Genomic DNA, 25,943 nt, shown 5'->3' with positions numbered 1-25,943 from the left:
TTTGTATCGTAAAATTTGTCTAATTTGTAAAGTTTATCCATCTTATCTCTTTCAATATTCTTAGAAATGGCTTTAACTTGTATCTATTTTATAGGCGATTAGTCTATATCCCCTTTTACAAGGCAGAAGTGTTTCCACACGATGCAAGGTTTGTATTTGTACAGTGATCAGAAACAGATATAGTTCTCTCTCTTTGAGGTAATTAAAGCATTGGTATTTTAGTTGTTTATTTATTGCGAGAGTGACAAATACCAATTACTTGGCAGTACTAATTACTTGTCAGTACCAATTACTTGGCAATAATAATTACTTGGCAGTACCAATTACTTGGCAGTACTAATTACTTGGCAGTACTACTTACTTGGCAGCATTGTAGAACCATAAAGTAGTAGAAGCATATCTTTTTATTTAAAGTTGTTGAAGTGGTTAGTATAAAATAAGTTTTCTTTATTTATATATAATTTTTTACTAAATGTTTTTATTTTGTACGTTTTAATAGTTATTTAAACGTACTAGAACTATGTTGGCGTTTTTAACTATTTAAAGTAATTAATAAATGGAGATCTTGGACAGCTGTTTTTTGTTGCAAGGGAGATTAGTAGTAGTAGAAGAACAAGTAGAAGAACAAATTATTTTGTTCTAAGCAAAACGGTTTTTTTAATGGAACCTTGTGAGTCTATTGTGAGTGATTTAAAAAGATTATGTTTCTACTCTCCTGCTATAGACTGCAAGTGGCATAAGTTCAATTTCTACCTTCTTGTTTCTCAACTTTTTAACTTGATGGCGACCATTCAACAAGGATGTCTCTATAGTTTGACTGATAGATTTATCTTTTATAAAAAACTTGTTTACTGATAGCTTTACCTTTTATAAAAAATAGTTTTGTCTTGCATCTTTTACGAGATAAGATTCACAAACTCAAGCTAGATAATAGTTATTACTCAAACTCTAGCATTCACTAGTACTTTTGTTTGTTAAATTCATGAACTATTTGTCTTTAAAAAGCGACGCTTATTGTTTCAATTAACTTAACAGAAATTTTTTATTTTATATTTTTAAAATAAAATTGAAATTTTGAAATGAGAAATACAATGCCAAAAAGCCGACTCAAAAGCTACCTCAACTGGGGAGTGCTTAAAAGAAGCTTCATTTGTTGGAACAATAATATTCTGACCACTTGTATTATTGTAAACAACTTATCAGGAAATTACCGTTTTGAGAAAGTTGATCTGAATTTTGACGTATTTGTATCTTTTGCAATAGCATCTAGATATAAAAAATATAATTTGAAACAAATATCACGTGATTTTAGAATACAATACGCTAGGTGGAACAATTAACTTTAATGGAACAATATACTTTTATTATTATTACCCTAATTAGATCAAATATACACTTAAAAAATGTTTCTAATATCCCCTGCTTGAAGGAAACTGATTTTTTTTAAAACTATTAAAAACAATAGAACTATCGATAGCACTTTTGATTTTTAATTTAGATCAGAACATAAAATAATATTTGGATTACTCGGGCCTTTTAATATTTTCTGTAATAAGTCAGTTTAAACCAATCGCATAACTGAACACATAACTGCATCGCACACCTGAACGTGCAAAAATCGCATACCTGAACACGAAAAAATCGCATACCTGAACACGAAAAAAATAAAGTTAATAATGATTACAATATATTTTCACAAATGAAAAAAATTATATTTTAAATATATGTAGCAATCATTTTTTAAAACTCGAGGCATTTTTAAAGCACTTTTTTCTTGTGAAAAAAGTGTTTTAAAATACCTAGCAGTATGAAGTATAAAAGACTTTTTAAAAACATTTCGTTCAAATCGTTCTATACGCGCAATTTCTTTAATGGTTGAAGTGCATAAAATAAATTTGTGAATAAAAAATATTTTAGCAATCCCTGAATAACTTTGACATCAAAGATAACGAAAATTGCATATAAATCAAGTATCGCTAAACAATGATAGTATTTAACGTTTTTATAATATCAAAAGTTTTATAACGACACAGGTTTTACAAATAAAACTTTACTTAATGATAATTGATATTTTTTATAAGATTATATGCAACAAGTGTTTACATAACATAATTTGTTGTTGAAGTATCATCTAAAGCAGGGGTGGCCAGACTTTTTAGGATACGGGCAAAAAAAAGTTTAAAAAAATTATGCGGGAAAAAAATATTTATTTCTACGAAGCTATAGGTGATTAATAACTATTATAATTATTTGTATCGGAACAACATAATTATTAAGAGTGGTGAGTAGTTTTTTGATGTCTGGATTGATTTTTGAGGTAGATAAAAGTTTCACATCAATCACATTACCAAGATGGTCTCCTAAATATCCAAGTTGTTTAACGGGCATTTAAAAAAGTCTCTGAGGGCATTATTTTGCCCGCAGGCAGTGGTTTGGCCACCACTGATCTAAAGCAAGTCTATTTTAATTACAAAAAACTTTTGATTATCGAAGAAAAAAGTATTATTAATAATGTTTCTATATTTACTCATTATAATTTAACAGTTATTTATTATAATTAATTATTATACTTAACTACTATAATGTAATAATTAACTACTATAATGTAATAATACAATCGTTGTTTATCTATATATATATATACTTTTAGATATAAACATAAATGCATACAAAAAACCTTATACATATAAGAACTTCTAACCGCAGAAAGGTAACAAGTCCACAAAGTTCAAAAATTCACTTTTTAACTTAAATCAGTTCTAAATGGGTAGACACACCATTTACTGCTAAAAGGGATAAATCTGCAATCATTTTTATAGGCATGGCATCAGTTTGACTTTTGCGTTGACTGCAGAAATGAAACACGTCCGAGACTTGTTCCCTTTTTGCGGTAAACATTAGTAACCTAAAATAATAACTTTTTGCATTTACTGCAGAAAGGAAACATATACGGGACTTGTTCCCTTTCTGCGGTCAACATTTGTAACATAAAATAATAACATTTCGCTTGTGGCTTACAAATTCCTTTGTTAAAAATTAGTTGTTCAGATGAAAATCCTTCAAAGAGAAGAAAGGAGTTGTTAATTCAGACAGATATAAAAGGAATGTAATTAAGAAGGCTAAAGTGGCAGGAAAAGAACATATAAACATGGTTGGAAAAACAATACTGGCCAAGAAACCAGCATCTAATATTTGCAGGTAAGCTTTTACCTTATTTATTTATTTTTATTTATTAGTATTAATTGTTATAATATTTCAATAACGTTCATCTAAAAAGCTTTTTAAACATTATTATATGTCGTGTCTTCTGCATAAAATAAATTGGCTGAAGGAAATGCACAACACTTATAGGTTTCTGACCGTTGTGTTTGATTATGTGTCATAAAATTTTTCATTTATGATTTTTGAATAAAGCTAGGCTACCTTGAATTAATAACAACTACATAAATAAAGCCATGTAACCAATTAGTAGTCTAATTTCCTAATTATTTAGGAAATGCCTTGGCTTTTTGGTATAAACCTAGTTATATGTTTTCAAACAAAGATATTAAAACATAGATAGGCCCAACCTTTTCTTTTTTTGCAAGGAAAACTGTTTGAAGATTCACACGGCGAATGACATGGTGGAAATATTTACCAAGCTACATGGTATGGAAACCAAAACTCAGCAAGACATCTATTTGCAGTCACTAATGAAGATTTTCCCAGTTAACTGTCAAAGATCTATACCAGGTTCTTCTTCTGAAAAACCTAAATCTTTCGTAGTGAAGTAATATATGCTGCACGAAGGGGTTCGTACTAAGATATGTAAAAATGGATTTATGAAGTCATACGGATTTAGATTCAAACAGTGTTACAGGCTCTCGCATCTGTTACAGCTAAGCAAAACTCCATTAGATAAAAGAGACAGAAATTTTTCTGTTAATGCCATTCCTGGCACTGTAATCACTTGTTTGAGAGCTCGTATTGAGAAATATCCTACTGATACTGAACACTATACTGGAAGAGATAAAGAATACTTACCAGCTAATTTGGACGTAAAAGCCATGTATGAGATGTTTATAAACAAGCAAAAATATTTTCTTTTAACTACACTTGGCAGTGAGAAAAGACTGTCATTTAAATTTTTCTGGCATTTTTTCAAAAAAAATTACTCATTACGTTTTGGTCAACCTGCAAAAGACGCATGTGTAGCCTGTGAAGAACTTAAGTTGAAAATAAAAAGTCCTTTTCTTAATGGCAATGAGAAAAGACACGCAATAGCAGAGCTTATGGTCCTCAATAGGAGGGCTAAAAAGTTTTACAACAAAACAAAAGATACCACAAAGCAAGGCATAAAAGACTCTAAACAAGTTAGATTATGTGTAGATTACATGTCTAATGTTACATTACCGTGCATACCAGTACAAGATACTTATTACTTCAGTAAACTCACACTAAACGTCTTTGGAACTCGCGACATTTCTTCCATAAAAATGACGGTTTTTATTTATTATAAAGGCGAAGGAGTTAAGGTTTAAGCGAAGTGTGCTCTTTGCTTATGTGGTACATAAAAAACAAAACTTCTGATGAAGTTTAAACATTTCACCTTTTTGGTAACAATACAAGAACCTTCTCTAAAATCAGGAATAATAAAAACAAATATTTCAGATCGCTTACCAATATACTTCTCTTTGTCACAAAATTCCACAAAAATTAATAAATCAAAATTCTTATGTTATAAAAAAATTATCGATGAAACGTCTACTCAAAAATTTAAGGACTTGCTATCGGCAACAAATTGGCAAAAGGTCTACCAAGAATTTAACCTAGGAAACACAAATTCTGCGTACATTGATTTTATAAGTTTATTTATCCTACAATTTAACAAAAGTTTTCCAATTAAAGAAAAAGAAATAAAAGCAAAATATTTAAATTGTCCATGGATAACAATAGAAATAAGAAAATCCTTAAAACTAAAACAAAAACTATATCTAAAATACTTAAAAAATAGAAGCGAAACGAACCTATCCCCCTACAAGCAATACAAAAACCTATTTGAAAAAATTAAAAAAAAAAAAATTTATATTATTCTAATCAAATACAAATATTTATTGGAGACTTAAAAAAGGCATGGGACATTATGAAGGTAATAATTGATAAAAATAAATCTAATTTTAACAAAATGCCTTCTAGAGTAATAATTAATGAAAGTGAATCAAAAACCAAGCAAGATATTTCCAATGAATTTAACAACTACTTTGCCAACATTGGTGCTAATCTTGCATCAAAAATTTAATGCCCAAGTAATACATTTAAAAGTTTCTTAACAGGCTCACACTGCTCTTTAAATTTCAATAAAATAAATCAAGACGAACTTGAAATAGCTGTAAAATCACTTAAAATCAAGTCCCCAGGAATCGATGATATCTCTTGCAAAGTAGTTTCAGTTGTTTTTGAGAAGATACGTAATCCAATTTACAAAGTATTTAATTTATCAATTACAATAGGAATTGTACCTAATAAACTAAAAATCTCTAAAATTATACCAATTTATAAATCAGGAGAAACCAATTCTTTAAACAATTATAGACCAAACTCAATCCTTTCGGTATTCGCAAAACTTCTAGAACGAATAATCTATAATAAATTAAATGAATATTTAAAAACTAACAAAATTATCAACAAAAGTCAATATGGTTTTCAAAAGCTACACTTAACTGAGCATGCAATCCTTAACCTCTCAAATAGGATAAGTAAATTATTAAAAAAAAAAATTCACATTAGGGATCTTTATTGATTTGTGAAAGACATTTGACACCGTCAACCATGAGATTTTACTAACAAAAATGAAAAACTATGCATAGTTTTTATACCAAATATTGTATAAAAAATCAAGCTTTAAATTGGTTTAAAAACTACCTTAATAACAGACAACAGTGTGTTATTTTAGATAGAAAAAGCAACTCAAATTTACTAAAAACAAATGTGGTGTACTCCAAGGCTCCATTCTTGCTCCTCTTTTGTTTCTTATTTATATAAACGATCTTCCAAACGGCCCTAATATCTTTAAAACTATAGTGTTTGCCGACGATACAAACTTATTTTACTCGTCACAAACAATTGAAGACCTCTTTGAAAAAAAAAAAGCTGAACTAAAAACTACATCTGTAAATAGTTTCAAAGCAAGATTGGATAAATTTTTTGAATCTGAAAATCTTGAAGCTGATTAACGATGAAATTGGCTTTATTCCCATTTAATTAACTTTTTAAAAAATAATTTGTAAATTTTTATGTAGGCCGCCAAAACCAGAATTAGTTACGCAAGCTATAGCTTGTTGCGGTGCAATAAATAATAATAATAATAATAATAATACTAATAATAATAATAGTAGTAATAATAATAATAATAATATACCACGTAAGCAACTGACTTTTTATGTATTAATAAGGACTTCAATTGGATTAAAAGTTACCTTACTGATAGAACACAATATGTTCATAAAAAAGAATACGGAATTCTTAAAGTCCCCTGTGGAGTACCCCAAGGATCAATACTAGGCCCTCTCTTATTCTTAGTTTATATAAACGACTTAAGTAATGCATCAGTGAAATTAAACACAATTATGTTTGCTGATAATACAAATCTCTTTCTTTCCAACTATAGTATCAAGCAACTTTATGCTGACATGAACTTTGAATTAAATAAGATAAATGATTGGTTTCAAGCAAATAAACTCTCATTAAACGTTAAAAAAAACAAAGTATACATTATTTTATAAAAAGTCGCAAGAAGTAAACCTTCCCCTCAAACTACCAGATCTTTTTTTAAATAATAAAGAAATAAAACAGGAAGACTCTTTAAAGTTCTTAGGGATACTTGTGGACAAGCATTTATCTTGGCTTCCCCATATTAAATATTTACAATCAAAAGTTAGTAAAGCCATCGGCATGATGTACCGAGTTCGTCCTTATGTTAATATTATATGTCTTAAATTAATTTACTTCTCTTTAATTCATTGTTTTATCAGTTATGCCAATATTACATGGGGCAGCACGCAAACTACTAAACTTAAAAAAATACTTAGTGTTCAAAAACATGCGTGTAGAATTATATACGGAAAAAAAAGAAGGGAGCACACGAAACCCTTAATGCTTGACATGAAAATGATGAATATTTATGAAATAAATATTTATCAACACCTAATTTTTATGTATAAGTTTACAAATAACCTAACTCCAGTAAATTTTAATTGTAAGTTTAAAAAAAATATAAATGAAAAGTATTTCCTTAGAACAAACCAATAAAATTTCTTTAAATTGCCTTAGAAACTAAACAAGTTTACAGAGTGTTCAATAGCATTTCGCGGACCAAAAATATGGAACTATTTAAAAAAAAAAGAAGTTAAAAAAGATAATATGGTAAAATCATTAAACTCATTTAAGTTGCTAGCAAAAAAACACATTTTTAATTCGGAGGAATTACAAGAACTCCGTTAAGTTTTATCAAAATAGTTTTACTTTTTTATTCTTTGAAAAATTAATTGTACATATTTTTTGTAGTTATTTATGCAATGGTGTATATATTTTAAATCCTTGAGTATTTAAATTTGAAGTTTTTACATCTTACTTTTATCTGCAGTTTATTTGAACATTTTGACGACATTTTATTTTTTCAAGGGGCTCTATGAAAAGATTGTGGTGGTATTGTATCACCCATATCTTCTTTGAGTCCCGGTCTGTTTTTTAAATTGTCTTATTTGTTTATATATTTTATTGCGTGATAATCTTATGTAACTTATTTTATTAAACAGCAAAATATATTCTAAACTAAAAAAAAAAAAAAAAAAATGTGTATTACACGTCTCTGAAAAAGGTACTCGATGACAAGACTGACTTAAGTCTTCTGCGAGCTTCCTATAACTACAAATAAGTAACTCTTTTTATCAATCTTTCACAAATTTTGTTTTTATCATATTTATACACTAACATTATTTTGAAATGTGGTAAATAAACTGTAGTGAAACATCTAAACACTCCTCCGAAAAATCAGCAGATTTATTTTATTTTATTGTACTTTTTATTTTAATTGGAATAATATAGAAATATATTTTTCGGATTATTTTTACCTACACGTTATTATAGTATTGTAATTGGTATTTATTTTAATCATGTCTCGGAGTTGTATGTAACTACATTTTTATTTACTTCGTATATTTCGAACTTTATATTTATGATACTTATAGTTGTATATCTTTACCGCCAATCTGCGATTGGTTACTTGTAAATACTTTGTATTTGTAAAAAAAACATGTATAAAAAAAAAAAAGCTGTGCTGGTCAAAACAAGAATCACTCCCTTGTTAGACTTATTATGGCTCTTTGTGAAACTTAGCCATTTGAAATATACAAAAATAAAGTTGGTGTTTCCTGTAAGGGGGCATTCTTTTATGCCTAATGACCGTGAGTTTGGAATTATAAGCAGAAAACTAAAAAAAATAGAGAGATATCATTTAAAAATTCCTGGAAAGTTTACTGTGAAAAAAATGTCATTTGAAGATTTTATTGACTATGGGGCCCAAGTTTTACAAAAGAACATGCTTAAGCAATGACTCTTATCGGAAAAATGTAATTTAATCTAACAAAATAGCGTTTTCAAACTCAAAATATTGTGAGATGTTAATTTCTTCTGATGAACCAGGGGAGATTAAATGCACTATGTATATTGCTGGATTGATAAGTGACATTTTTCGCTTACAAAACACTATAGGGGATTTGAACTATCAACTAATAAAGCCTATTCAACTGCATTATCTATCAACCACTTAAAAATTGTGGATATAAAGAAAACTTTGGTTTATATTCAGGATGAAAAGCTTCGATTTTGGAATGAAATAACGTTATGGCCTGTAACTACTGTGTCCATTCAAAAAGATCAACCAACTGAATAAATAACGTTCTTAAGCTGTACTGTGCATTTTATTATGATAATAAAACAATAAAATAGCATTATTTAATTAATGTTGCCTAAAAAAAGCACTTTTTAAGATTTAGTAGGTCTTATTTATTTTTAAACCTCATTTACTGCAAAAAAAGATATGCCCATGTTTGAAAATATGTCCTACACTCATAACAAAACATATTTAAAAAATTATATATATATCTTTCAGATCCCTACTAACTGTTGAATAACTAGGAAAAAATTAAAATCACTAAGTTTGAAAATAAAGGGTTGAAACAGTTTTTTGTCTTTCCTGTAAAATTAGGATTTGTGGACTTGTTGCTTTTCTGCGGTTAGCGATTCATATTTAGATATATATATTTATATAAAATTAAAAAAAAAAATCTTAAAACAAAAAATAAAGTCTGCGTGTGTGTATGCGTGCATGCGTATGTGTGTGTATGTGTGTGTGTGTGTGTGTGTGTGTGTGTGTGTGTGTGTGTGTGTGTGTGTGTGTGTGTGTGTGTGTGTGTGTGTGTGTGTCTGTGTGTGATATACATGGAGTCATCTATCTATTATATATATATTTTTTAATTTATTCTAAAGCAAAATAAAAATTATAACAGTTCTTAAATTAGTAACATACCTTCAACAATTACCGATTGAAGTTCAAACTTTAAAGTTTGAAAACAGTTTAATATGAAATAAGAAATATATAAGCAATTACCATAATAATAAAATAATCGTTTTTTAATTTCAACATAATATTTTTAACATGATTATTTCAGCATATTATAACTTTAGACTGTCATATCATTTTCATAAAGAGATAATTGAATTGACTTTATGAAAATGATATTTTACATAGTAATGGAGATTGAATGTTATTTGACTTAAAATATCAAATAAAGGATCGTGACTTAAAATATCAAATAAAGGATTAAGCTACGCTAAACTCAAAACAAAAAAGATCACGAGTTACCCATCGCAGAGCCTTTGCTTAAACTAGAAATTAAAATTGTGATTTAATTTCAATGAATATTGCTACGCGAAAAGTAAATAATTTCCTCTTTTTGTTTTTTAAATAACTTTTTGCGTTGTGTAATATATGATGAACCCTAATTTATGATGATCTCTTAAAGTTGTTTGCTTTAGCCATATGACGGAAATTATTTTACTATATTTGGTGGGCTTAAAACACAGCAGGTTTTATAACATAATAAAGCCAGTAATGTAATGTATACATTTTTGTATACATGCAAGAGTATGTCAATCAAATGTGTGAAATTTTTCAAAAATAACTTTGTTTCGCCAGCAGTTAAGATCACACACAATTTTTTTTTTAATTGAAATTAAAGAAGATTTTGTTTTGTAAATAAGCATTTTTTTAGACAATAGGCACAAATGGTTCATTTATTGCACAATAATGTTTATTCATTGTGTAAATGCAAAGTAGACTTTTTTCAGTTTCAATGATTCCGCATTTCATAAATGGAAGTTCGTAAAAAAGACGTCTTTTAAATAACTTTTGAGCGTGTTAAACGTCATTCGAACGTCTTTTGAATGTTTCGGACGTCTTTTTTAGGTCCCGTGCCCACTAGGTTATGTTTGGGACTTATTATTTAAAATGTTTATTAATGATATATATAACTACTTACCTCCCAAAGCAAACCTAAAATATGGCAATATTTGACATGCATCGATAGTAATCGAGATAAAAAATATTATATCAATTAACTGTATATGGAGTTAACTATTGTTAACTATAACATTCGTAATGGAAAAAAGCATAAAACATGCACGATAATGAGTAATCCCCTTGACAAATTGTTCTACCATCTCCAAGCTTGAGTCGATACAAATACTTCAAGCTCATTCCTCAATGAAATTAGAAACATATTTACTAAGATGCTTATTTTTGGTGAGCTTAAGTAAGTTTAGAGTAAAGAGAAAGCACCAGCTTTAAAAAAAGTGTAGAAAATTATATTTAGAGTAGATTTGACTATTACGGGTTCCCAAAGTTCCAAGATCCCGCAGTTTTAACAATCCAGAAATCCACCGGTTATAAATAGAGTTGAGTAGCTAACAAATATAGGTAATTAAAATTTAATATACTTTAATTTTAATTATAATTTGGTTAGGATTTTGTGTTGTAATGTATTTGTGTGCTGCTAATTGAAATAGGGGCGATCAACCAAATTGAGTTGCGTTAGCAAATAAAATTTTCATATTCAATTTTTCAGCATTTCTAAACTGATTGGTCAATGAATAAACCCAAAACTGATTAATTAATGACATAATTGTGTTCCAACTGTGGACTTAGACTTTTTGTTGCTTTGGATACCTATATTGCTTAGCAACCAGATATTTTTCTTACCTACATAGGGGTTAATAATTTTTGAACAACTTTTTATCTGATTTGCGACCCATCTATTTTAAATAACAATTAAAGATTTAATGTTAAACCAACAATTTTCAAAAAAATAATATTATGTGAAGACTATTTGAATAGTTGTAAAACATCTGACGGAAACGTTTTATGATTTGTTCTGCGTGATGTTGACTTACTCAGTAATGAAATAACAGGGAAACAAAGAGTTTGTTGATCAGATCAGTATTTATTGTTATTCTGTATGTTTTTGGCTGAAATTTTTACAATAAGTTTTAAAATCTTTTTTATATCTTGTCTCTTGAGCTTCTGCAGACAGTTAATAAGTAAAGTTTGTCGTTGAATTATGTCGTGTTTGTGTATCAATACTTGATAAACACATTGAGCTAACGTAATATCATGAATAAAGGGATGCGCATAATCTAACAGTGTCAACTATTATATTAATTGTAGTTATCTTATTTATAATTACCCAGGTCACTGATTCTCTGGTTCTCAGATTCCGTAACGCGGTAATTACTGATTAGCGCTTAACTATAATAATAAAAATAAATTATTTTCACGTGCTTCAAGCAATTAATCGATTTGTTTAGACGTCGCAGCATTTAAATATGAGTTTCGACGTAAATTCAAAAAGAGGTCGTCCATAAATTACGTAACGCAGTTTTTGAAAACTTTGCACTTCTACTGCCACCAGAAACAAATTTTCACGCTTTATTGACCACCCTTCTCTAAAATTAAGCAACTAATTTGTAACCCTCCCCTTTTCTTAAAAAGTTTTTTTAGTGGTTTTAAATACAATAATATTTTAAATTTTCTTAGCTAATTTTATTTAACTAATTATTACGTTGCAATGAATTTTAATTATTGTTATTAAATATTACTTTGAAAGTCATTATTCGTAAGCGCATACAAATAAATAGCTCACAGTAATAATATTATTGGTAGGCACGGTATTTGATTATATTTTAATATTTTATGTTACTACTATGTTGGTGTAGACCGTATTTAATAAGGCGTTTAAGATGCGAGAAGTGGACTCCCAAGTGTAAGGTTTTAACTCTAACTTTAAAGGAATAACTTTTAGATTTTACTTTTATTTTGAAGTAGTTTTATGTGTTTTTCTGATAATGCTGATTAATCATGACATTATTTATTTACGTAGATGGAGCGGAGTCTACATTAAACTGCTAAAATTTAAGCCAATATAAAAGTTATGAGTAACATGCACATAACACTAGACTAGTTATTTTCATAGAAGTAGCCAATCTAATAGAGCAGGACAAAAGTCATTGTTTGTATGCGTTTTATAACTATATCACCAAATAGCTAATAAATTCATTCAACAGGACTCCAAAAAGTTTTAAAAAAGACTTCTTCAAATATTAAAGGAAAATTAAATAATAAAATAGTATACATTTATTTTAACTTCTTGTAAAAGTTACTAAAACTAGAATTAAGTTTCTAAATAAATAAACAAATTAAAAAAAAATCTTTGGACAGATCCTGAATTCCAACCGTAACAAGTTATGTTACGATTACCTGAAATCGAGGCGAACGATGATGAAATATCAAATTTCAAAAAAAAACATTTTCTTTATTTGTTTTTGTTGCAAGAAAAAAAGTTTATTATTTTTGGAACATTATGCATTTTTTGTTTGTTTCTTGTTATTAATCTTAATAATGCTTTTCTTTGAATTCAGAAAAAAAAAATTATTGATGTAAGTATTGCAGTTGTAGAAAAGGATTTTTATTTTGGTTCATCTAAAACTCGTCCTAAGCAGGTGGAAAGGAGTAAACAACTTTAATGTTAAAAAGCATTATACCTAGGGAGGTGAACATAATTAAAAAAAAAGATACCATCTCCTACCCCCTTGTACGTTCTGTATGCTTTTAAAAATCCCCCTCCTCCTGCAAAACTACTCCAAATTTATTAGAAAATCAACACACTTAAACACGCACACGCACAGGCACACACACGCACACACTCACTCTCTTCTCCGACACATCTGATTTAGCCGAGTTAAGTATAAAAGCAAAAATAAGAAAAACTAAACCAAAGTCAAGAAAGATTTAAATGATAATGATTTTGCTAAATTGCGCAGAAAAACAATATTAGTATTATTCTAGAAAAACAATGTAAAAGCTAATAATAGGTTAGATAAATGAGAAATAACTGACATGAGAAAAAGGAAACTATAAGGAGAATGCGTCTTATGTTGAGACTTTAGATGATGGTAAACTGGCAGCAAACTGCATAAAAGAGTCTGAATAAGTTGAATAAGTTTTTAACAGAAATGAGCAGATAAATAGAAAAACATTTAAACTACTGTTGTGAACAAATATTACTATTGACTTATAGACTAGATAAGTAAGGTGAACCCTATAATAAAGGTGCTATAGCATGGGACCTCCAAAAATGAACTTACACGTTTAGGTGGTTTATCACAATTTAGGAAACTTGGAGACAACTAATAAAGAACAACGTCAGTTTGTGCAAGTTTAGGTATATGATCTAAATTTGGTTGATAATTGCAACATTGTTTGTAAGAGAAAATACAAGAAAGAATAACTCATTATAATTAACGTAAGAGATTTGAGAAACACTCTTAATATTTCATCTTCAAAAATCTAGAGTTCGATTTTTATTTCTTTAGAGCATGGGTGATGTAAAAATTTTTAACAGGCTCTTTACATCATAAACATTTTTAGTCTGAAAACCAGCGAGCAAGGCAACTTTATCATCCAATTAATTTATTGCAATATAAATTAAATGTAACTAGAACAACAAAGCATTTGATTAAACGAGGCAGAAGTTTTGGTAGATATTGATTTCAAAAATATTGCTGATGTTAACTCAAGAGACAGATATAACTGGTGCGTTAAAAAAATGATTTGCATATTTATAGGATGAAAGTATTGAAACGGCTAATCAAGTTTGATCATCTGCTGAAGGTTAATCAAAGTTGAAGGCTAGGAATTAAACAGCTATGATGAAGATATTAAAATTGCTATACAAGTTCGGTCATCAGTTGAAGGTAAAATAGTTTTAAGATGCAGTTTAAAAAAAAAGAAAAAGTTTTGAAGTTCGGAGAAAATTGAAAATAACTCTGTTGCTTTGATTTTTAGAAAGGTGCTAGGTAATAGAAGGATAATCCACCAACAAATTTATATATATATATATATATTTTTATTTTTGTAGTTTTTATTTATTATATTTCCATAATATAGTTTACATAGCTTATATTTTTATCTTTATTACTTGTTTGTGGTGAAAATGTTTACTTGCAGAACTTGTTTGTCTTTACCTAAAAATTTGTTTTTTGAGTTTTTATATCCGGTTATAATTTTGTTCAAACTCACAATTATTTTTAGTTGTTAAACATCCAAATCTTCAGTGTAAAGTTCGTTTTTCAGTTTTAATAAAATAACACTTCATTTTTTTTTTTTCTTCTTTTCTTTTTCTTCTTCTTCTTCTTCCTCTTCTTCCTCTTCTTCTTCTTCTTCTTCTTCTTCTTCTTCTTCTTCTTTTAAATCGTCTCAAGTTCTTGACAATCAATAAAAATGTAGATACTAAGAAATTGCTGTTTTGACCAATGTGTTCAGGTCTGATAAATTTTTTCTTTCAAGTTTTTTTATTGTTTGTATGCAAACACATATATAAATACACACACTTACACACATACATATATATACACACATACATACATACATACATACATACATACATACATACATACATACATACATACATACATACATACATACATACATACATACATACATACATACATACATACATACATACATACATACATACATACATACATAAATACATACATACATACATACATACATACATACATACATACATACATACATACATACATACATACATACATACACACATACATACATACATACATACATACATACATACATACATACATACATACATACATACATACATACATACATACATACATACATACATACATACATACATACATACATACATACATACATACATACATACATACATACATACATACATACATACATACATACATACATACATACATACATACATACATACATACATACATACATACATACATACATACATACATACATACATACATACATACATACATACATACATACATACATACATACATACATACATACATACATACATACATACATACATACATACATACATACATACATACATACATACATACATACATACATACATACATACATACATACATACATACATACATACATACATACATACATACATACATACATACATACATACATACATACATACATACATACATACATACATACATACATACATACATACATACATACATACATACATACATACATACATACATACATACATACATACATACATACATACATACATACATACATACATACATACATACATACATACATACATTTTTTATGTATAAATCGTCCTCTTTTTTTTAATATAAATATTTACAAATATTGGAATTTTTATATTTTTAATAAATTATAATAGAGAATATAATCACCACATCAATAAGATTAAAAAACAAAATAACAAAAAGAAAGTTTAAATAAAAAACTTGATATCTGATAGAAGATCTAATGATCTTGTTGCCAGAACCATAAATTGTTATAATAAAATATAACTTAAGCTATTAATAAATATAAACAAATAAAATGACAAAATACAAAAACAAAGAGCGTATTTATATACAGTATCGGACAAAACGAGTGCAACCAAATAATGCTAATTTAGTTTCTTTATATAAAAGTGCTGCATTTATTCAATTTAGAGAAATAACTATGTAACTGTTTAGAGACAAAGTTCTTCAAGTTTTATTCATCACAAAGTTCATTATTTCTACGCGAAAATTAATAAATTAATCAAAAGTATTAAAAAAGTTGATTTCCTTCTGGACAAAACAATTACAACTCGACAAAATGTTGAACAAGCTGTATTTCGCTATCAATATTTCGTGGCGAATTCTTTGTTGTCCATCACAGCCTTGCATCTTCGAGGCATAGATTCGATCAGGTGATCAATGAAACTTTGTGGAATTGCTACCCAGGCCTTTTGAATTTGTTCAAACAGTTGATCCTTATTACGAACGCCTTCACGATTAATTCTGCGGTTGACGATCTCCCACAGGTTCTCGATAGGGTTGAGATCCGGAGATTGAGGCGGCCAATCCATCACCGATAGGTGGTTGTCTTGAAACCACTGCTTGACTACTTTTGCAGTGTGTTTCGGATCGTTGTCTTGCTGAAAAACCCATTTTATTGGCATATTCCATTCAGCATGAGGTAACATAACATCTTTCAGGATATTTTTAAACATGAAACGCTTCATTATTCCATCGTTTCGATGTATTGGACCAAGACCGTTAGCAGAAAAACACCCCCAGACCATTACATTGCCTCCACCATGCTTCACAGTCTTGTGGCAGTAACGTAAATCAAGTCGTTTTCCGATCGGTCGACGTACACGGCAAATGCCATCGCTCCCAATGATGTTGAACTTCGATTCATCACTAAACAGGACAGTTCGCCATTTCTGTACATTCCAGTCAATATGAGATGTAGCAAACAGGAGTCTTTTCTCCTGGTTTTTTAGTGAAATCAGCGGTTTCTTTGCAGGGCGTCGAGAAAACAGTCCGGCTTCAACAGCACGTCGTCTGATTGTTCGGTCCGATACAGGCAGCTCTAATTGCTTTTGTATCTCGACTGATGATATCCAGGGATCCTTCTTGACGGATCTGACGATCATAGAATCCTCTCTAGAAGTGGTGGAACGCGGTCTTCTACCTTTGTTATCTGCTGCCAACTTCCCCGTAGAACGATATTTGGAACATAGTCTTGATACGGTCCATTTTTTCACGCGATATTTATCACAAATACTTTTTTGTGACATTCCACTTACGTAATCGCCAATAATTTTCTTTCTTAGTTCCAATCCAAGACTGTCGGGAGCCATTTTCGCACTTGAAGTCATAAAAATAATAAACATAAATAATCACGCTTCTCAAGGCTTACCATGTTACATTTACCTTGTGATGATACAATAATGCTCTGTGGAACACAGCGTCATGGTTGGATGTGGACTGTATTGATGTAATGAAACACTTGTTGTATTTCACTTCTTGTATTGATGTTCTTCGATAAAACACTTTGATAAAACTTACTTCGATAAACTGTCTTGATAATACTGACTGATTGACTTCCATATACTGACATTACATATATATTACATGTCGATTTACATGTCTCTTATATAGTAAAATGAACCTATGTAAACCTGTTCTTGAAGATTCTTGATGCTTCTTTTCGATGCTTCTGGAAGCTTCTGGATGCGTCTGGATGCTTTTGAATGTTTCTAAATATTTCTGGATGCTACTGGATGCTTCCAGATACTTCTTCTGGAAACTTCTGAAAGCTTCTGCATGCTTCTGAAAACTTCTGGAAACTTCTGGATACTTCCTTTAATTATTAAAACACTTCCGTGACGTTGACACGGACCAGACTTAAGAAAATGAAACAAACCAAAAAAGTTGCACTTGTTTTGTCCTCTGCAAAATGGCACTTGTCAACGAAATTCTGCCTGTGTGCTGTCACTTGTCAGCTGATTGCTCATGTCATGGCATGCTATGACTCCAGACTCCTGAACTGTTTGCTGTGGTAGTATAGTTCGTTTCGTTTTTAAGACATGTAAAATTAGGAACACTTTTTAACATTGTTTGATGTTGGTTGCAAATGTTTTTTCCAATACTGTAAATTTGTTATTTTAAAAGTTAAATTTTTAAATTTCAAAATATTGTCATTAAAAAAAATGAATTCTTTTAATTTCTTTTTAAAGACTGGGAAGGTAATTGATAAATCAAAATCAGGTAAAATGATTTTATTCCAGAGATTTGGTGCACGATAAGCTATACAGAACTGATTGAATTTTGTTCGACCGAAGGGTTCATTGAGTGAGTTATCATTTCGTAGTGTATACTTATTTTTTGTTTTTAAAATAATAAAATCTTTAAAAATGTGTAATTACGGATTGATTTTACATTGAAACATAAAACATAATATTTTATATACATTCACTTCATAAATATTAAATACTTTATATTTTTAAATAAAAACCTTGAATGCGTAAGTCGATTTTCAAAACAAACTAAGCGTATTCCATATTTCTGACGATGAAAAAGAGTACGCAACTAACTTTTGCTTGTACTTCCCCTAGCAATATTTGCATAGTTAATATAACTATGTATAAATGAGTAATAGAGTTGGGTTAAAATGGTTTTGTTTAAATAATTTCTTGACTTAAAGAAGACTCCTATATTTTTAGAAACTTTAGTGCAAATGTAGTCATGGTTTCCATGTAACATTCTCATCAAGATAAATGCCAAGAAAACTAGTAAAAGTTTCCCTTTTTATTTCAAGTTCATCAATAAGAATTTTTGGCATGGTTGTTGATAAAAAACTTTTTTTAGATGTAGGGTGAAACAGAATGTATTTTGTTTTATCAAGGTTTAAGGTTAATTTCTCACATTTAAACCACTCAGATACGCATTTAAGTTCTTTATTCATATCAGAAAACAGCTTATTACCCTATGCGCGCATCACTAGTGATCACCACTTGATCAACGGTGATCAAGTGGGGATCACTTGTGATCGCTACGCAATCACCACTCTATCACCACTAATACATTACTTATTTATACGCGAAAATCAAATATCCCGAAATAATTTTATGTAAGTGGTGATTCAATGCTTATTAAATAGTGACTGTTTAGTAATATATCAAAATACGAAAATTGTTATATCTCGTCTCAATAAAAAATGGCAGATAATAAGCGCAAGCACTACATGAAAAGCTATATGAGAGATTATAGAAGTTTTAAAAAGTTGTTCAATGAAGAAGAAGAATAAGGTAAAGAAGACGGAGAAGAAGAAGGTAAGGAAGACGACGACGAAGAAGAAGCTAATGAAAACGACAACAAAGAGGAAGAAGGTAAAAAAGACGACGACGAAGATAAAGAAGACGACGAAGATAAAGAAGACGATGAAGATAAAGAAGATGATGAAAAAGTAGGATATAGCGAAGAAAATGGTAATACAGAAAGTGAGGTTTCTCAATCTGTCAAGACTCGAAATTTTCTTCATAAATGGGCTGTTGAAAATAATATCAAGTCTAAACCGTTAAACGAGCTTTTGACACATTTGAACTCTTTCATAAAAGACATTCCTAAAAGTGGAACATCTTTAAAAAATACTTTAAGAAGTGTGGATGTTGAAAACGTTGCTGGAGGTGATTTTGTTTATATTTCTTTAAAAATTGCATTCAGCAAATATGTAAAATGCTTCAGAAAGCCAGCAGAGTTTGATCTTATTATAAATGTTGATGGAACTCGAATATACAATTGTAATTTTTTAAGAATAATAAAAAGTACAGTAAACTCCCGATATTTCGAAACCTTGATAACTAGATCTTCCAGTAACTTGAACTAATTTTGAATCCCTGTTTAACCCTTATATATACTATATTCCCAATAACTCGAACAAATTTCTTGGTCGCTTGGAGGTTCGAGTTATTTGGAGTTTACTGTATTTGATAATTTTAGTAATAGCGTATAGTAGATTTAAATAGTAAGTTTGACTGGTTGTTAGCTCAGTTTGACCAGTTGTTTGCTCAGTTGATAACACTGTATGTAATATATAAAATATTAGTAGGAAAGTCGTTTTCACACGCATATACACACAATACAGTATACATTTTTTTTTTTAAACATCTTCGCTTCCAATAAGGCTGCAAGCAGCCACTAATTAAATTTGGAAGTTACTGAAAGAGAAGAGAGGAAGATTGTAGAGCAAGATAACGATTGACGGACGACATAAAAGATTGCAAATTATATGAATCAGGAAAGCAAGATGAAGGAAGCGAATTCCAAAGAACTGATGTTCGAGGAAAAAAACTAGACGAATAAGCGTTTTTAGAGCACTTAGGAACAGTCACAGAAAAAGGATGACACTTAATTGAATGACGAGTAACACGATAATGAATTTTAGTAGATGGCACAAGAGACGCTAGCTCTTTAGAGCAGTGCCCATTATAGTATTTGTAGAAAAGAGAAAGAGAAGCAACATTAAGACGATGTGATAATGGTTGGAGGTTGGCTGCAAGAGCAGGTTCAACTATGTTTACAATGCGTTTTTGCACCTTGTCTAAAAGAGAAAGGGCATCATTAGAAGATCCGCCCCAGGTATGGCAACAGTATTCCATACAAGGCCGGATTTGAGATTTATAGAGATAGAGAATAGAATCCAAAGTAAGAAAGTGACGAGCTTTATAAAGAGATGCAACCTTAGCAGATGCTAACTTTGCAACTGATTTAATGTATAGGTTTCCAAGAAAGATTGGAAGTAAGAGTTAGTCCTAGAAGATGAAGAGTAGGTGACTCATCGAGTACATCACCGTTCATAAATATAGGAAGATCTAAATTATTGCGATATCGATTGGCTGAAAAAAATTGAGTTTTAACTGAATTAAAGTTCATCAGACACTGTGAGCCCCATGCTGTAGCAGAAGTGAGATCCTTTTCAAGCTCAAATGCCCCCTCCAAGCAATCAGTGAGTGTTGGTTTCTTATCACGACAAGAATAAATGATAGTATCATCAGCAAACACTGCTACCTTAGATGTGAGAATATCTGGAAGATCGTTAATGTAAATTAAAAAACGTATAGGGCCAAGGATAGAACCTTAAGGAACCCCTGAAGTTTCAGAATAAGAAGAGGAGTGTTGTCCATCGAGGACAAGTTTTATTCTACGATTGGAAAGGAAGGATTCAATAATTTAAAAGATGTTGTTGGATACACCGTATGAAGAAAGCTTATGAAGAAGACCAGCATGCCAAATTTTATCAAAAGCTTTTGAAATGTCAAAAGTGATGGCCTTAACCTCTTCACCTTTATCTAATGCACGATAAAACCTGTCAGTTATTACTGTTAGCAAATCAGCTGTAGAACGAGAAGATCGAAATCCATATTGATGGTCAGAAAGTAAGTTATTAGATTCAATATGAGAAATTAAGTGTTTGTTAATTAAAGATTCAAAAACCTTGCTTATGATAGGAAGAAGACTTATGGGACGGTAGTTAGACGAATCAGATCGCTCTCCTGAATTTTTGAAGATAGGGATAACAAATGCCGCTTTACCGTTTTGAGAGTATAGACGACAGCTCCGGAGAAGACTTCTGCAAGACAATAACAGGTATGTTGTCCGGGCCACAAGCTGTAGAAGAGTCTAAGCAGGAAATCACTTTAGATACAGATGCTGGAGTGATATGAATGTCAAGCAATGGATCAACCTGTTTGTTGGCAATATCAGGTAGAACGCAACTAGTGAAATCAAGATATGATATTGATGAAAAGTTTTTAGCAAACAATTCGGCTTTGTCTTTAGGTGAGGTGACAAAGTCTGAACCATACAAGAGAGGTGGAATTAAAGATTTGCCCTTATTATTGATATTATTAAAGATCCTCCAGAAGTCCAGAGCCTAATTTTTGAGATGAGATACGAGATTTCATGACCTGAGAATAGCGGGTTTTGGCGTTAAACAAAACCTTTTTACAATTGTTTCTAGCAGTAATAAACAGAGGTCTGTTTTCTGGAGAATTAATTTGCTGATAAATATGGAAGTAACGGTTTCAATTGGCAATCGCAGCAGCACAGTGTGAGGAAAACCATGGAGGAGAGTGAGGCTTGACCTGGAATCGTCGAGAGGGAATAAAAGATTTCATGCCAGCCTGAATTTACGAAGTTATGTAAGAAGCACATTTGTCGACAGGAAGACGAAAGATTTCTACCCAAGGGCCATCACGAAGAAAATCACGGAAAGAATCCCAGTCAGCTTTACTGTAAGAGATTCGATAATAGGAGGATTCAGGTGATGAAGAAGAATGAGATATTAGTTTTAGAGCGATCAAACTGTGATCAGAAGAACCTAAGGGTGAATGTGGAGAAACTGAGCACTGACTAGGATCAGAAACAAGACATAAGTCGAGTAGAGATGGTAGAATATTCGGGTTGTCAGGAAAGCGAGTTGGAAAGTTGACTATTTGAGTTAGGGATTAAGAAAGACAAAAATTGTGGGCTTTAATGCCTGCAGAATCACTGACACTAGAGCCAAGCCATTCAGAGTGGTGAGCATTAAAGTCACCGACAACAACTATATTAGCTGATGGATAAAGAGAGAGGGCTTGGTCAATATGATCAGAAATAACGTCAAAAAGAGTGCAGTCTTGAGATGAAGGAGAGCAATATAGAACAAAGAGAAAAGCAATAGAGTGAAGTGGTGCTAAACGAAAGCACATAAAAGAATAGTCTGTGGATTCAAACCTAGTTTCACGACAAATCGGTGAATTCTTACGAATGTGAATGCCTAGGCCAAGCATGTGACTATTGGAGTCTTTACGAATTAGAGGAAGATAACCGTCAACACTAAGATCGCAAGATGAGACAGCCGAACTCAAATTAGTTTCACAAAGAGCAAGTAGGTCTGGTGAACTTTGCAAGAGATAAGACTCAACAGAAGAAAAGTTACTTCGAAGACCACGAATATTAGTGAATGGTAGGTTTAGAGAACTTAGTAATGATGGTTTTTTGTTTTTTATAGTTTTTGGTACTTTATTCATTTTTAAATTAATTTGAAGAACTTGACTCAACGCATAGATAGTTTTCAGAACACCGTTTAATAGCCCAAGCAATTGCCTCATTACTACTAATAAACCCTAAGCCGTAACAAAGGGCTCCAAATGTGGCCGAAGCAATGCACATCAAAAGTACAAACAGGGACACCATCCATGCGCAACATGGCACTGTTAATACTTTGATATTTTTCAGCTGTTGATAGAATCAGTCTCTCTGAGAGCTACCACAGAGTTCGGCAAACCTGACTACCAGCCGGCCTCAGAACCATAAAACTGATTTTTAGAGCTGTACCCTCATTAGGAGATAATAGAATGAGTTGCCTAGTCATAAAAACAGAGGCACAAGCAAATTCCGTGCATTGAGTCAAGAAGATCCAGCATTTAACATCCTAAACTGGAAACAATGTATTAAAAATACATCTGAGCCAGTCTAATAGATGAAGAAGAGTTGCGAGGCTGGTCAACAGATAGAATCTGTTTACCCCTTAAGTCTTTGCCGAGGAGGCCTTCTACAAGACAGTAGCCTGGTGCATTTAACATCTGCCCAAGATGAGAATTTTTATCAAGACACCATCTCTAGCCTTTACTTAACCAAGAGCCTCAAGCCAGGGGTGTTTTAAATCGGAGTTGGCATCTCCTAGCCTTTGCCTAAAATGGCGTATTCTACAAGGCAGCAGGACATGAAGCAGATTGTACTGGGTTACATGTTACCAGTAGCAGGATAACCTGATCTGACTGGTAATACATACAATTACATGTATACACATACAAATAATGTATACACAGATACAATTACAGGGTTGCTGATCAACCCTGGAGAGAAATACGTGCCCTCATAGATCATCCACTGGTTACTATGAATATTCTAATGTTAATTATTGTGAGTAATTATTAATACAAGTGGTCGTTTTAGTTCGTGCTTGTTGCAACCACCCAAAAAAAAGTATATACAAGGTGATGAACAAACTTATCACAAAAGATGTTGCATCAAACTATAATATTAAAGGCACTTCTCAGAAGTGCAATTTTTGTACTGAATTCAAAAATGTTTATTCAGCTATTATAGGTATATACAAAGAAATATTTTTTCAGAGTATATTTTAAGAAATTTTGTAGCTCGTGTTATATGAAAAGGTATTTCAATTTTAAATTTAAAAGTACGGTTTTAATCGTTTAGAGGCAGTTAAAAGTCAGCATGCTGATGCCAAAGATATACAACTCCACAGTTTTATGGGAGAATGGTTACGACAAGCTGGCGTGTTGAATATACGCACAGAGAAAAAAAACATTGAAAATCATAATAAAACATTATAATAATCTGTTTTTCTTTTACTAATGAAATAAAAAACTATTTTCTTTATTCTTTTATGATTGTAATTTAGCATTATTTTAAATATTAATTCATGTAAATATTAATGGGCATGTTAATTCCGTAACCATCGTAAACGCAACTCATTTAGGAAACGGAAATGTCTGAATTTGCAGAATTTTTGATGATTTTTGTTTAGTGTTGGTTCGTGATTTACCTCGTTTTATTTTGTTTATTTTAAAGTTTTAGAAATCTTGTAGAAATATGGAAAAATTAGCTATTTTATTGAACATGGAACAATCCCACGTGATTAGTTTTTTAAGATAAATAATATGTTGTTGCTTTGACTACAAGTTGTTAATGACACAAATTTTTTTTTTTTTTAAATAGCTGTAATAACTATAGTTATCAATAACTATTATAATAAACAGTAACATTATTATTATGATATATATAGATGTTTTACATTTTAGAAAGCTGTTCTGAACGTGAACTTGTTGAACCTGAACCTTATCAGTCATTGTACTTTTGAATGTGAATACAATTAATGATTGTCAGAGATTAAACCATACGAAGGCACTTGAGATGACTAAAATTGATAGAAACTTGAGATGACTAAAATTGATGGAAAAGTTGGATAATTATGCTATTATTAATTATTATTAATTAATCATTATCATATTTTAGAAGTTATTTTGATAAACTTGGTTTATCAATATAACTTCTGAAATTCTGAAAAGTCGTTACCTTTACTTGCAATTATACTAAATTGTTTTTAAAATTATAAATTTGTTATATAGGTGATGATCTTCAACCTAAATGGGTAAATCCATGACATTTTCCAATACTTATGCCATCAATAGATAAAGGTTTTATTTAGTATTTTTGTTTTGTATATTTTAAAATATTTATTTATGTTAAATAGTATCTTGTTTTTTTATTGTTATTATTATTATTATTATTGTCATTATATATATTTACAGTTGGTAAGAATAACTTAAAAGTTTTAAAAGCTTAATAGCAATATATATATAAAATTTTAATATTATTACTTATTAGTATTAATTTAATATAGTAGGGAAAAAACTTTGAACATTTAAAGATGAAACTTCATATTTTTGATTGCTATGTTTTTATTTTTAGAGGCAGTCGGGAGTCACTATGCGGACAACAAATTAACACACTAAAGATAATAAATTTCACAATCAGAAATACGACAAACTGGCCTGTTTAACGTTAAGACAAACTGTCCTGATAAAATTCGTTAAAAAACTGTTATTAAAAGATTAAAACACATTGTGTCATTAAACACAATAAAACGTTTTATAAAATATTTTTTGTTTTATTGCTTTAATTATCTGCTTTAACTATTTAGTAAGTATTTTATCTTACGTTCTCTGCAGTCAATAAAATTAATTAGACATTCAAATAGTTATTTATCTATGTATTTAAAATATTGAATTTAAAATATTTCCTTATAATAACTTTATTAAAGCTATTATTTATAAGCAAAAAACTCTTACAATATAAGTAATTTATCACTAATAACAATAAGTAATCGCAACAAAAGAATCGGCGTT

At 30.2% G+C, this 25,943-nt stretch overlaps 2 protein-coding genes and 1 long non-coding RNA gene across 4 annotated transcripts in view; 2 read left to right on the top strand and 1 right to left on the bottom strand.

Annotated features, from left to right (window-relative positions):
• LOC100208394 (uncharacterized) overlaps window positions 1-9,791 on the bottom strand; it is a 43,541-nt gene extending 33,750 nt beyond the window's left edge. The window contains exons 1-2 of one of the 2 annotated variants that reach the window (XM_065793335.1): window positions 9,566-9,759; window positions 5,529-5,619 (exon numbers count right to left, since the gene is read on the bottom strand). The gene's annotated coding sequence lies outside the window, so the exon portion shown is untranslated. Of the gene's footprint in view, window positions 1-5,528; window positions 5,620-9,565 lie in introns of both variants that reach the window. The other variant, XM_065793334.1, reaches the window with a different exon arrangement.
• Window positions 9,792-19,186: 9,395 nt separating this feature from the next.
• LOC136078701 (nucleolin-like) lies at window positions 19,187-24,368 on the top strand. Its single transcript, XM_065794488.1, has 4 exons — window positions 19,187-19,241; window positions 19,284-19,769; window positions 23,968-24,120; window positions 24,232-24,368. The coding sequence occupies exons 1-4, from the start codon at window positions 19,187-19,189 to the stop codon at window positions 24,366-24,368; spliced, it is 831 nt and encodes a 276-aa protein (XP_065650560.1).
• Window positions 24,369-24,563: 195 nt separating this feature from the next.
• LOC136077744 (uncharacterized) lies at window positions 24,564-25,651 on the top strand. The gene is made up of 3 exons (XR_010637243.1): window positions 24,564-24,995; window positions 25,164-25,232; window positions 25,507-25,651. It is a non-coding gene; the product is annotated as an uncharacterized LOC136077744 (long non-coding RNA).
• The last annotated feature ends 292 nt before the right edge of the window (window positions 25,652-25,943 follow it).

The sequence above is a fragment of the Hydra vulgaris genome, chromosome 03, assembly GCF_038396675.1.
Source record: "Hydra vulgaris chromosome 03, alternate assembly HydraT2T_AEP".
Taxonomy (NCBI): domain Eukaryota; kingdom Metazoa; phylum Cnidaria; class Hydrozoa; order Anthoathecata; family Hydridae; genus Hydra; species Hydra vulgaris.
The sequence above is the reverse complement of the archived record's forward strand: the minus strand, read 5'-3'. Positions and strand labels throughout refer to the sequence as shown.

Bases quoted from the DNA above. Each gene is read 5' to 3' on its own strand.
- LOC136078701 (XM_065794488.1), top strand. From the start codon at position 19,187: ATGGCAGATAATAAGCGCAAGCACTACATGAAAAGCTATATGAGAGAT. The intron at 19,242-19,283 runs GTTTTAAAAAGT...AATAAGGTAAAG, and splicing joins CTATATGAGAGATTATAGAA to AAGACGGAGAAGAAGAAGGT. The intron at 24,121-24,231 runs GTATATACAAAG...TTAATCGTTTAG, and splicing joins TGTTTATTCAGCTATTATAG to AGGCAGTTAAAAGTCAGCAT.